Raw genomic sequence first — 13,799 nt, 5'->3', positions numbered from 1 at the left:
AAGGAAGAAATGTTTTACGATGAGGATGCTGAGATACTGGAACAGGTTGCCTAGAGAAGTTCCAAGGAGAGGCAATTCACCACTTCTCTGGACAACCTCTTCCAGTGTTTAACTACCCTCATAGTAAAGAATTTCCTCCTTTTATCTAATCTAAATCTACCCTCTTTCAGTTTAAACCCATTACCCTTTGTCCTACCCCTGCAATCCCTGATAAATAGTCCTTCCCCATCTTTCCTGTAGCCCTGTTTAAGTACTGGAATGCCACTAGAATTTCTCCCTTGAAGCCTTCTCTTCTTCAGTCTGAACAAAACAAACTCTCTCAGCCTGTCCTCACAAGGGAGGTGCTCCCACCCCCCCCCCCCCCCCCGTCATCTTCACGGCCTCCTCTGGACCTGCTTGAGCATGTCCATGCCCTTTTTATGTTTGGATCATGAGAGCTGGAAACCAGACTACAGGGCCGGTCTCATGAGAGCAGAGCAGAATGGGAGAATCCCCCACCTTGACCTGCTGGCCACACTTCTCTTGATGCAGCCCAGGACACGGTTGGTTTTCTGGCCTGCGAGTGCACATTGCTGGATCACAATCAGTTTTCCATGAACTACCACCCCCAAGTCCTTCTCCACAGAGCTGCTCTCAATCCACTCCTTGCCCAGCATCTATTTGTATGTGAGGTTGTCCCAAGCCATGGGTAGGACCTTGAACTTGGCCTTGTTGAACTTCATGAGGTTTGTATGGGCCCACTTCTCCAGCCTGTCCAGGTTCCTCTGGATGGCATCCTTTCCCTCCAGCATGTCACCACACCACACAGTTTGGAGTCATCTGTGAACTTGCTGAGTATGCACTCGATCCCGCTGTCCATGATGGAGACAAAGATGTCAATCAATACCAGCCCCAACTCCAACCCCTGAGGGATGACACTCATCTCTGTTCTCCAATTGGACGTTGAGCCTGTGACCTCAGCACTTTGAGTGTGACCATCCAACCAATTCTTTATCCACCGAGTGGTCTATCCGCCAAATCACTGTCTCTCCAACTTATAGACGAGGATGTCATGCGGGACCGTGTCAAGCGCTTTGCACAAGTCCACGTAGATGACGTCAGTTGCCCTTCCAACTGTTCTTTGGTGAGGCCAGCAACAGGCAAGACGGGTGTGTGTGCATGTCATGTTGGTGTGTATGTCAGTGGGTGAAACTCATGGTCTGAGCCTGGTCGGCAGCCAAACACCACACAGCTCCCACCTGGGAATGGGGAAGGAAGCAGAGGGACAAAGGGAGACTCGCGGGTTGAGATAAAAACAGTTTAATAACAGTAATAGAATAACACACTGACAGCAGTATCAACAGGTAATGTACAATACAGCTGCTCACCACCTGCTGACTGACACCCACCTGCTCCCGGCCAGCGATCCCAAACACAAAGGCACCACAGCAACACTCTCCCGGAAGTGAGAGCCCCCTCCCAGCAAACTCCTTCTTTTATATAGTGAGCGTAATGTCACATGACATGGGATATCGGCCAATCCGGGCCCAGCACTCCAGCTGTGCTCCCCCCACCCCTGCACACAGGCAAGGGCTCTCGGACCTGGAGATTCTCTGGGGCCTCAGTGTGCTGCAGCACTCCTCCCGCTGCCAAAATGAACAGGAACTCTATTCCAGCCCGAACCAGGACAGGGGCCCTGTGTGTAACTGCGTGTCTGTGTGCCTGTATGCCTGCATGAGAGAAGTGAAACGCAGCACACCTGCGATGTGAATGTGGAAAAACCCATGTCTCCTCCAATTGTCTTCTTCAGTTATCAAGCCTTGGACAGATAACTGCAGAGGTCTCTGGAGTGTATGTAAAGGGGAACATTTGACTGAGCATTTAATACAGAAGTAATTTTTAGTTTTATGTTTATTGTATTTTTCATTTTACAGAAGTGATTGCAGTGTCCTCTGATCTTGATGCAGAGGGTCTCCTAGTGCTGTCAGGATGGGTAGTACAAGATCCTGCTGGAGATCAGACACTGCATGGACAGCCTGATTCCTCACCTCCCCAGCCCTGCCACTTCTCTCATCGTCCCCCTGGCACTTGCAGCACAACTCCTTCCATCAGACTTCTCCACCCAGGCCCGCAGCTGGATGTTACAGCTCCACTGCACCAGCTCCCACTGGCTTTCCTCAGAGACCTGGCTGCACACGGGCACAGCAGAATTTACCTTCATTGCAAACCAACAGTTGGAAAATATAGTAAAAAGGAAAGGTCTTGGTGGGTTGGAGAGGAGGCAGCCATGTGTCCTGGCAGCAAGGGAGGCCAGCTGCACCCAGGCCTTTGTGGCCAGCACGACGGCCAGGAGATCAGGAGAGGCGCTTGTCCAGGTTACTGTGTCTGGATTGCAGATCCCCAGTACAGGAAGGATGTTGGCAAGCTGGAGGGGGTTCAGTGAATGGCCCCCAAGACAGGCCGGGCTGGAACACTTTGCCTGTGAGGAGAGGCTGAGGGAGCTGGGCTTGTGCAGCCTGGAGAAGGGAAGGCTGAGGGGAACCTCCCTGCAGCCTCTCCACACCTATGAGGAGGTCTTGAAGAACACAGAATGGGGTTCTCCACCACGGAGCATGTTAAGAGGCTGAAAGAGGAGGGTTGGGTGAAACAGGGGATGTTCACCCTGTAGATAATGAAAAGATTTTCCAGCAGTCTCAGGGCTAGTCCTGAGCAGGGTGGCCATGAGCCATGCCTGCCCTCCTGTCTGCCATGGCTGCTCAGATCACAAGAACAGAGGTGCCCCCAGAATCAGAACGCAGGTGGGCCTCTTCCACCTGCCTCAGCCCTCCCCTCCCCAAGGAGGTCATTTCTGTTGGGTGGCTTCTCAGATGCACTGGATGACCTCAGAATGCCTGCTGGCCAGCATGTCTCCTGAGGGCCAGTCAGGCTGCTGCAGTGGAAGCCACCTCATCATCATCACCATTCCTGCCACCTGCCCTTGGTCTGTCTCTCCCTGTCCTCTCTGTCCCTAGCTTGTCTCTGTTGGGATGAGTGGTTTTGTGATGCACGTTTTGGCCCCATATTGCTGGGGCCAGCTGCTGGACAATCAGGCTCCTGTAACAGTCGTGGCCTCACATTCAACACCACAATTGGTGTTGCCTTTGCCCATCTCTCCCCATCCACTCCCTTGACTCCTCATCTCTGCTGCAGCCCATGTTCAACAGCCAAACCCAGCCCCTTTCCTGGCCTTTCTGTCTCCCCTTTCCCATGGCATTACAGAACCAGCCTGGGATGTGCTGTGTTTTGGCTTTGCATTTATTGTGACTTACGCTTGTGATTATACGTTCCCCTTTTACAAACTGAGCTGCTGTTCCAAACTTCTCTATCTCAATTTCTAAAATCTGTAGTTCTCTTTCTAAATCTTGTACCTGGCCAATACCTAACTGCAGTTATTTAATCTGTAACCAGTGTCTGTGTCAGTGGACCATAAGAGCATCCTCATTTGTGATTAAGTCTGCTCTCTTATTTTGGGAAATTACTCCTTCAATTTCTTCATATCTTTTTGCATGTTCTTTAGCATCAGTTCCTCTCAGGAGAAATCTATTTCTGAATGCACCAGCTCAGGATAAGTTTCTCTATTGCTGGGGCAAGTGGAGAAGTTTGAGGAGGCCCTGGTCCAGGAGTCTTTTCCTGGGAGAGGGGCTGGCACAGAGGGGAAGAGGGGCTTGCTGGCAGGGGACAACAAGAATGCCTGGGAAACCAGAGCAACGGACACAGGGAGACACTGGCCTCCGCCTCCTCATGCCATGGCTGGCCCTCTGCCCTGGGGCTGGTGGCGAGCCTGAGACACCTCTCTTTCCTTCCTTAACTCCCCACACTTGGATGGGCCTCAGGAAACATCAGGAGCCTGGAGGATGCACAAACCTCCTGGTCCAAGGGAGTGGGGTAATGTGTGACAGTGTGTGTCTGAAAGACATGAAGAAGATGTGAGGTGTCTGTGTGAAGGTTCCTCAGCATCCCCTGAGGGGAAGGATCCCCATTCCCAGGCTATGGGCATCAGGGCTTGATCATCCTGCGTGAGGAAACACATCAAGGGCTTTCACATTTGCCTGAACATTTGATTTTCAGCCTGGCAGCAGTGCCTCTGCCTTCCTGCTTCACCACCCCCAGAGACAGGAACCTTGTCTCCTCATTCCCTCCATGGGCTCTTCAGTGATGGACCTCGGTTGAGATCACTGACACCCTCAGGAACTTGGAGGGTTCCTGCTGACTCCTACTTTTCTAGAGGCCAGGTCAATCCCTTTCCAGGATCTGCAGTTCAGCAACTTGGCACCAGAGGGCTCAATAACATCATAAAAGTCTGCACAAGACAAGTCTCTGGGTAGAACAGAATTCCTTAGTTCCCATGTGATGAATTTGGGTAGTTTCAGGAGTGTAGTCATAGTATAAATCTTTTTGTACTAAATGTCAATAGGAAACAATATCTTCTCTTTCAATTAGTTCTTACTTTTGTGCTTACACACTAAGAGACATCACCCAATTCCAATTGATACTGATCCTGAACTTCTCCCTATCGAGTCTGAATATAGCGGGAAGTCAAGACCCTGTATGTCAGACACTCTCTGGACAGTGTTTGTCCCTACCTCCAACCCTACATGTCTCTTACCAGCCTCCTGTGACTTACAGCACCTTTGTTCCAATCTGAGCTTTCTCCACGGCTGGCTGTAGGTGCACGCTTCAGCACACAGACACCAACTCCCACCTGCCATACTTGGGAATCAAGCTATACACAGACACTGAAGGATGTTTCTTAATTGCCAAAAAAGCAAAACCAAATGCAGGCAAAGTTTAATAAAATATAAAATACACATCTCTGCTGTATATGAAGCCCAACTTCCCTCGTCTGCAGTCCAATTTCCATAGCAGAGATGGCCTTATACCAAAGAAAATCATATTTCCTGTCAAGCAGAGATCCCAAGAACCCCCAGAGCACTCCCTGACCCAGACTCTGTCCATTTTCACTCCCAGCTACTCACACCCTCAAGTCATGAGCTCCCTCGATTCACAGAAGGAAGAAAAGAACCAAAAGAAATGAATCGCCCCCTTTTTCACAGCCAAATCCACACTCAGCCCAGTGTATCTGAGTTACAGGTGCATCTTCAGGTAGGCTCTGCAACACCTAGATCCACTCATTTGTCTTTCTCATCCAACACGGGACAGCTTGGGTGCAATTGTCCAGGCTTCCTCGTCCAGGCAGGCAACTGCCTGTCCACCAGGTACCCCTCCACAAAGTCTCCCATCAGCCCAGGGTCACATTTCCCTCTCCCATGTCAAGGTTTCATCTACCCTCTTGTATCTTGGAGGTGGTGGCCATGAATTTGTGATCAACTGCATCAACTCTGGAGTGAAGATATTAGCCAAAAGTTTCAACATTTGCAGAAAAGTCCTTGGTGCAGTCAGTGTGTAAGAGGAGTTCATTTTCAGAACTTTGACATTGTTCTGTACATTCCCATAAATATTTTCATAGGCCATGGACAAGAACGAGCAAGCTGATGACACTTTCTCTCCCCTATGTATAGACACATTGATAAAACTTGTTCTTTTGGACAGGTGACATTTGAGATTACTCAAGTAGCCCCTGATTTGATTCCTCCCCACCTTCAGCTGTTTTCCTCTAGAGTCCTGCCTTGAGGCACAATGGCTTAGGAGAACTTGGTGAAAGATGAGGCAAAGAGGACATGAAGTATCTCAGCTCTCTCACCATCTACGTGTGATAGAAATAGGACAGGGAAGTGCAGTCCTGGATAGATTCAGGTTAATTTTACTGCTGGTTTCTCTGCTAGGGATGGACATCATTGGATGTGGAGGTGATTTCCATGAACAACTAGGTTCTGCTGACAGGCCTGGTGTGAAAATTGTTGGTCATTTCCTTGACTGCATCATCGAGGGGGTGGGTAATGTTTGTTGGAGATAAAAACCAACAGTCTGAGAAGGTAAACACTTGTGTGGAGACCACAGTGTGATGTGCCTGGTGTTCCTGGACTGCTCTCCATCTCCTGGATAGAGAAGGGACAGACCTTGCCACACTGCAGTGGTGGCAGTCAGTGTCTTGCACAGCAGCCTCGAATCTGTCTGCAGTGCTGTGCGGGGGGTCTGTCACATCCCCGATCTGGAGGGAGATTGCTTGCATGTATAGTACCAGTGCTGTCCCAGCCAACCCCATGGAGCTGTGTGAGAGAGCCTTGGCACCTCACGTAACACTGGAAGCCCCTGTTTGGCATTAAACAGCATAAATGCCCTAAGATTGGTGAAGTAATGTGGAGGTGTTCATGAGACCACTGTTGTGGGGATCAAGTAAATTCAGCTGATGGAAAAGACAGAGAGAAACTGAGCTCTCCTAAATGTACATGACTCCATTTGCTCAGAGGAATCCTTGCACAGGCTGCACGGAACAAAACAGACAGTGGCAGAGTCACTTGTACTAAATGTGGGCATCTGCTGTCATTACTGCTGGCCAAAGATGTTCCCCTTCAGACTCCAAGAAGATGCCCCCAGATGCTGTCCTGTCTCTCAGCACTGCTCCATAAGAACTTGCAGTATTCTGCACATTTCTTGGAACACCTCCTGACCCTCAGATATCTCTAACTGTGTCTGAACAGCTCACTCCTGATCTCCATCTCTATCATGACCTGAGATGACAAAAGGAGCTCAGCTACAGGTGCCTCCCAATAAGAGCCTGGGTGTCCTATGTAATGACAGGACAGTAAAGACTGATTATAGGAACCAAATCGGAATTTAGAAGCAGAAATGGCAGTGCTGGAAATTAGTGTCTATCCCAGCTGAAGGAGGGATTATCAGTGATTGCATTCAGGCTGTGTCTCAGCAGGTTCCCTGGAGCCCCAGGGACAGATTGAGGGAGCCCAGAGGGGCCACAGCAAGTGCATCATTTGAGCACCCACATCATTTCTTTTTCTCCTCATCAGTGTTTGTCTAACCTGCTCCTTACTGCCTGCAAAAGGGGAGAGGCACTGAGTGAGTGCCTGAAACTGGGAGGTCTCTTCAGTTCAGAGCTGAGCATGCAGCAGTTGCTGATGAAGTCTATCATCTCTGATAGGAAAGAATTTTGAGGACAGAGAGAGTTCTGGGCAGGCACAGCTGCAGGCAGCAGGGACATGGGCAGAGAGCTATAGGAAAGTGCAACCATAAATGTCATGGGAGGAAGAATTTGTAAATCTCCCTGTCATCCCCATCCAATGCAGACACCTTCCTCTGAGAAAGCCCTCAGATGAGTAGGTCTTTGAGGAACCTGATAAAGCCCCTTCACCCAATCCTTTGACTGCAAAATCCCTTTGCTTTTGTGGTCTCTTCAGCATTGTGGTCTCTTCTGACCTGCTCCTTAGGACTCTACAACACAGAGCTGTCCCTTGGCAGTGTCCTGCTGCCAGGAGGGGTCTGCAGGGCAGAGCTGAGCACACAGCGGGTGGGATGGGGGCTGGAAGCACTGACAGGGAGGTGACATGGGGACACAGAAACCGCTACATCCAGAGACAGCCCCAGGCAGCAGAGACACGGGCAGGGGATGAAAGTGCTGACAGCAAAGGCTGTGAGTGGGGATTTGGCCACATCCCTGTCACACCTTCAGTGAACATGGTTTTCCCCAGACAACACCCCCTGGTCTCCTCTCCCACCCAGTAGAGTCTCTGCCCTCAGGGCTGTGGGGACCGGGGCAGGAGCTGCCTCCTCTGCAGCCCGAGCTCCAGCACAGCAGAGGTGCATCTCTCCTGCCACGTGCCCATTTCCCCTTTCTGAAGGGGCCGAGAGTGACTGCCCTGGGATTTTGCTGCCTGGGAGGTACTGTGCGCTGCTGGGTAAGCAGAAGGCTTTCCTGAGTGCCTGGCTGTCTCACCTCTCCTTGTTTCCCTCAGCAGGAGAGCCATGCAGATTTTCTTTATTTCTCCACCGATTTGTGCTGCTTTTCTTCCTTCTCTTGGGTTCCCTGCAAATAATGGTGGTGGTGTGGCACCAGGGGTAGGGATGCTGAGCTCCTGTTTTGATACTGACCCAGAGGGTGCTGCCCTGGAGGTGTGTGCATGGGCCCAAGGTGCCCGAGCCCTCTCTTCACTTTCCAGGCTTGAGGCATTGCTCTCAGTGGTTGGGCAATGAGGCACCACTCTCCATAAGAGATTTCACCTTAATCCGCCTGATTATGCTGGATGGAGAGTCCTGTGGGGGTGCAGACATGGCTCCAGAAGGGCACAGCTCTCATGTAGGACCCTGGTGATGTCTGAGAGCCCCTGATCTACCCATGTGAATCAGCATTCTTACCCTGGATAGAGGTTTACACTGAGAGCAATGGGGAGATGGGGAATTGATAAGGGTGACCAACAACATTTCCCAAATGGGATGGGGGTGTCTGAAGACTAAAGCATTGTGTAGTGGCACATATTTTCTGCACCTTATTTTCCACCTTCACCTGCAGAAGAAAATGTCCTTCAGAGCTTTTTACCTGCTGATAACCATATAGTGTAGATGGTACAGGGATGAGAAGATGGCATCTACCTCACCAAAACAGGAACTTCTGTATTGAGTTGGGACTGCTCTGCCTGCACATGCCTATTTCTTTCCCTTGCCCAGCATAGGAGCTGATGGTGTCTGATTCTGAGAGGGATTCCTCTTGCCAAGGACCGTATAGTAGGAGGAGATGTTTCCCTTTCATCTCCTTCCAGAAACAGCTGGCATGCAGGCTGATTTCATCTCTCTGTGTGGTGAAAAAGGAATAGCCACAGACTCTCTGAACTGAATTCCTCTCACTCAGCCCAGGGAAGCCCTCCCCAGGCACTCTCCCTCCAAAGACACTGGGCTGTTGTTACCTCCACGTGTCACTGCTCTAGAGCAGGGATGACCCATCAGGATTTCATGGTGCCGCTCTGCAGGGCACACTCAGCCAGCACCACCCAGAGCTCCAGCCAGGGAGTCTGTGGGCTTTTGGGTGGTGAGGCAAGTTCTGCTCATAAAAGCTTCTTTTAATATTTGTATGTCTTTTCCTCCTTGGGCTGACTCCATATTAAAAGGGAAAAAAATGTCCAATGTCAGCTCCATCACCCAGTTCCTCCTCCTGGCATTTGCAGACAGATGGGAACTGCAGCTCCTGCACTTCTGGCTCTTCCTGGGCATCTACCTGGCTGCCCTCCTGGGCAACGGCCTCATCATCACAGCCATCGCCTGCGACCACCACCTCCACACCCCCATGTACTTCTTCCTCCTCAACCTCTCCCTCCTCGACCTGGGCTCCATCTCCACCACTCTCCCCAAAGCCATGGCCAATTCCCTCTGGGACAACAGGGCCATTTCCTACCCGGGATGTGCTGCACAGCTCTTTTTCTTTGTCTTCTTTGCTACAGCAGAGTTTTATTTTCTCACTGCCATGTCCTATGATCGCTACGTTGCCATCTGCCAACCCCTGCACTACGGGACCCTCCTGGGCAGCAGAGCTTGTGTCCACATAGCAGCAGCTTCCTGGGGCACTGGGCTGCTCTATTCTCTCCTGCACACTGCCAACACATTTTCCCTACTAGTCTGCCAAGGCAATGTTGTGGACCAGTTCTTCCGTGAAATCCCCAAGATCCTCGAGCTTTCCTGCTCAGACTCCTACTTCAGGGAAACTGGGCTTCTTGTGTTTAGTGCCTGTTTATTTTTTGTTGGTTTCATTTCCATTGTGCTGTCCTATGTGCAGATCTTCAGGGCCGTGCTGAGGATCCCCTCTGAGCAGGGATGGCACAAAGCCTTTTCCACGTGCCTCCCTCACCTGGTTGTGCTCTCCCTGTTTATCAGCACTGGCATGTTTACCTACCTGAAGCCCCCCTCCATCTCCTCCCCAACCCTGGACCAGGTGCTGTCATTTCTGTACTCGGTGTTGCCTCCAGCAGTGAACCCCCTCATCTACAGCATGAGGAACAAGGAGCTGAAGGATGCCCTGAGGAAGCTGTTTTCATGGACATTTTTCAGCAGTGATAAACTCCCCATTTCTCTCTGGAAATGATTTTCAATATATCCCACAAAAGGCCTCAGGGTTGTTGTTTTTGTTTGTTTGTTTTGTTTTGTTTTGTTTTTGTTTGTTTGTTTGTTTGTTTGTTTGTTTGTTTGTTTTTTTCATGTATTAGTATTATAATTATTGATAATACTTCTATTATTATCAAAATCAACTTCATTATCATTATGTTCCCACTATGTTCCCATTATGTTCATCCCACTTCTGCAGAAGCATTAATCTTTTTTGTTTCCGCTGGAGCCCATGTAAAAGTATTTTGAACTCTCTCACAGCATCTCTATAATAAAATCAGATCTCAGCAGTAGAACATTTGAAGTCTGGGCTCTTCTTCCAATGTGGATGTGAACAATAGGACCAGGGAATTACATTCTGAAAAGAGACTTTTTGGTTATGATTCTCCATGGCTTCAGGAGCAAAGAGCTCCCAGACACCTTGTGACCTGTTGAGACTGACCTCTGCACTCCGCTGTCAGCGCTTGTGACAGTGAAGATGGTGAGTCGGCACTGAGGTACATACTCAGGCCTGTCCCACATGGGAGGTGGCAGGTGATGTCCTTCAGGAGGGGAACCTGGAGCTCGATGGAGAGCATGGGGGGTCTCCAGGGACACTGTGTGCCTGGGGTGACCAGGGAATGGAGCCCCACAAAGTGTGAGATTCTCTGAGGTCGAGTCACCCAAAAGTTCAGTCCCAGTATCCACAGGAGAACGTGGATTCTGAAATCCCAGGGGATGGGGAAGGGAGGCTGGTGAGTGATTCATGTCACCATTAGTAAAGTAGAGCTGATAGAGCTAGAGATAGACCTGGTGCCTTTGGAAATGCTCCACGGTCCCTCCAAGCACCAGTGCCAGGGCCTCGGGAATCCATCCAGCCCGCACACCCCACGTGGTCCTCAGTGATGTCACAGCCCCACAGGGAACCCCCATCTCACAGAGTTTCCTGTGATGTCACTGCTCAGGCAGGGACCCCCCCACTCCAGTGATGTCACAAACCAACGGGGAACCACTCCCACCTTGAAGGATTCGCTATGTGAGAAGTAACGGTAGAATTTTGCTTTCGCTAACAGTAATGAAAGAACTACTTCTACTGAGTTAGGCTAAAGCTGTTATTAAATTAGTGTTGCTAAAATTATACCAGTTGAGCACGTCTTTTTTGATCACAGGTCAGGCATAGGGTTGGGCATTGTGGGGGGTTGGGCAAGCAGAAGGATAGGGGTGTGTGTCTGTGGTTAGGTGTCATGTAAAGAGGAATGGAAGCCAGCAGAAAAGGGTTAAGCGAAGAACTCCTGATGAAGAGGAACCTGGACTTCACCCCCTCCACCAACCCCCCCCACCCAGAGGACCACCGAGACCAACTGGAAATGCCAAAGAAGAGGGGGGGGAAGGAAAGCGAGTGGACTTGTTGCTTGGCTTGGTTGTGTTGCATTGTTCTTTGTTTGATTTCATGTTTAAACCGAACGGTTACATATAACACTGTGGATGCCTCCCCCGCTCAGCAGCTGCCTGTTTTGTGATAAGAAGTACTGAAGCAGTGGAAAAGTACAGAGAGAGAGAGACAGCCTCAGAGAAACCAAGGAAAAGGAACTGTGTGGGTGCAAAAAGGAGGACTGGAACTATAAAAAGAAGCCCCTGCTGGGGCAGGTTGCACCATTGCGCCCAGCGCTGTATTCTTTGCTCCACTGACTCTGTCCCCAATAAAACATATTTTGAAATATACGTGGGCTTGTTTCTCACAACTGGGGGCTCATCCGGGATACAGAATTCATCACCCCCAGCCTCTCTCACTAGCCACTTCCAGCACTGGCTGCTCACCCAGGTTTATGGGTGAGCGTGGCTGCTAAACCATCTCCATCCTCCTATGGGCTATGAGGGGGATGATGAACTGATTGATCTCACTGGCAACGTAATGGGGGGAACTTCAGAAACACCTGAATACACCAACAAGCCCATGACTCTTTCATTCCCTCTTCAAAAATATAGACTTATACATCCATTTCTAAAACACATTTCCTATTTATATTTTGAATGGAGAAATTGTTTCCAAGACATATTTCTATTAAGACATTTAATGTCTCCATTGCATCTAAACAGAGCTGAGAGCAATTCTGGTTGAAGAGGTTACATAGAGCCCACTAGTGTTTCCTTGCTATCAAGCAAAGAAAGCATTTGTAGCATTTCCCTCATATGTTCCCTGGGTTTGACCTGGCCAAATCTGTATAGGGTGGACAATGGCACATCACGGCCCTCCAAGTGCCAGACCCCAACATATACACAGAGGCCCAGGGCACAGCCAACAAAAGGAAATGTCCTTCCTATCTGATAACCTGATAAACTTCTCCAGTGTGACTGGCTTGGTAGAGGAGTAGAAATTGTCCGCGTGGACTTCATGGAGGCTTTTGACACTGTCTCCCAAAGAATCCTCATCGAAGAGCTGGTGAAGCAGAGGCTGGAGAAGCAGACAGTGAGGTGGTTGAAACCTGGCTGAACGGCCGAGCCCAGAGAATGGTGGTCAGTGTCATCAGGTCTCGATGGAGGCCGGTCACCAGTGGGGCACTACAGGGGTCAATACTGGGTCCAGTCCTGTCCCTCCAAACCTCAACTTTACTGTAATTTGATGGTCCTGTGACATCCTTTCTGGGAAATCAGTGCTGCCGGGGACCTCTCTGAAGTGCCAGTGCACTGATGTGCAGGGCATGCAGAAGGAAGAATTAGACATCTGTGTGTGGTTCCAGTGGGCTACAGGCTCATGTGGAGAGCAGTGTGGGTGTGAGATAGTGGGTGTGGGATCAGTTTGGGGTCCCTCATTACAAGAAAGATATTGAGGTGGTGACAGAGTACAAATCAGGGGGATTTTTTTTTTTTTTTTTTTTTTTTTTTTGCTGCTGGTGCATCACTTATTGATCTGTGGGGAGAAAAGGCAAGGGCAGAGCAGGACATTAGATCTGAGTCAGGGTTTGCAGAGAGATCACAGAAGGGAAGATGTGGTGGGGTAGAGGCAAAGAGTGAGGCCCCAGGTCTTTGTTCCCAGGCACTGTCAGCACAGAGGTCAACCCTTCATGCTGAGCATTGCAGGTGGGTGCTGGATGTCCCGAGTCAGGGAACTGCTGATTTTGCTGTGGGTGTTTGTGCAGTGAAAGTGTGTGAGTGAGAGCTGAGTCTCAGCCCTGTCTTGTGCTGCACATGTCCCCAGCCCAGCTCCCTCCTTCCCCAGATCCCCTGAGACCCAGTAACTTCCAGCAGAGATGCTGGGGAGGGGCTGGTGGTGCTGAGTTCCAGCTGGGCTGGGCTCTGTTGGAGCCCTCCTTGGCACTTACCCACTTCAGTTGGCATGGGGGAAAAGTCAGATCAGGGTCTTTGGGGCCAGATCACCTGAGCCCTTCTCCTCCCACAGGGCTCTCTTCTTTCCCAGTTTCTCCTTCTTGTCTCCTTCCCTCGCCATTCCACAAGCTCAGACCCTCAGCTTTCTGACATGGACTCTCACTCATCCAGTGGGGAGGGCTGGGGGCTTTACTCATCCTCGTCAGCTCTGCTAAGGCTGGTTCTCTTCCTCTCTTCCAGAAGCCAAACATTCCCTGCTGGGAGGTGGGTTTGTCAACATTGAGATTAACATGTATTTCAAGGAGCACAGCTGGTGAGGCTGCTTCTCAGGCAGGCACTTTCCCTGGCTGTGCCCTCAGGCATGTCCCGGGCATCGCCCATGGCCCTGAGCCTGCTACTCTCCCACCTCAGCCCCAGGCACCCCCGGGACACCCCTCCCAGTGCCCAGCAGTGCTGAGCAGGGAGCCCTGCGAGCACAG

At 50.4% G+C, this 13,799-nt stretch overlaps 1 protein-coding gene across 1 annotated transcript; it reads left to right on the top strand.

Annotated features, from left to right (window-relative positions):
* Window positions 1–9,037: 9,037 nt before the first annotated feature.
* LOC122153055 (olfactory receptor 14I1-like) lies at window positions 9,038–9,997 on the top strand. Its single transcript, XM_042789173.1, has one exon. The coding sequence runs from the start codon at window positions 9,038–9,040 to the stop codon at window positions 9,995–9,997; it is 960 nt and encodes a 319-aa protein (XP_042645107.1).
* Window positions 9,998–13,799: the final 3,802 nt, after the last annotated feature.

The sequence above is a fragment of the Tyto alba genome, unplaced genomic scaffold, assembly GCF_018691265.1.
Source record: "Tyto alba isolate M040663 unplaced genomic scaffold, T.alba_DEE_v4.0 Super-Scaffold_15, whole genome shotgun sequence".
In the NCBI taxonomy this organism is placed as follows: domain Eukaryota; kingdom Metazoa; phylum Chordata; class Aves; order Strigiformes; family Tytonidae; genus Tyto; species Tyto alba.
The sequence above is the reverse complement of the archived record's forward strand: the minus strand, read 5'-3'. Positions and strand labels throughout refer to the sequence as shown.

Excerpts from the sequence above, each read along its gene's own strand:
- LOC122153055 (XM_042789173.1), top strand. The coding sequence starts at position 9,038 with ATGTCCAATGTCAGCTCCATCACCCAGTTCCTCCTCCTGGCATTTGCA.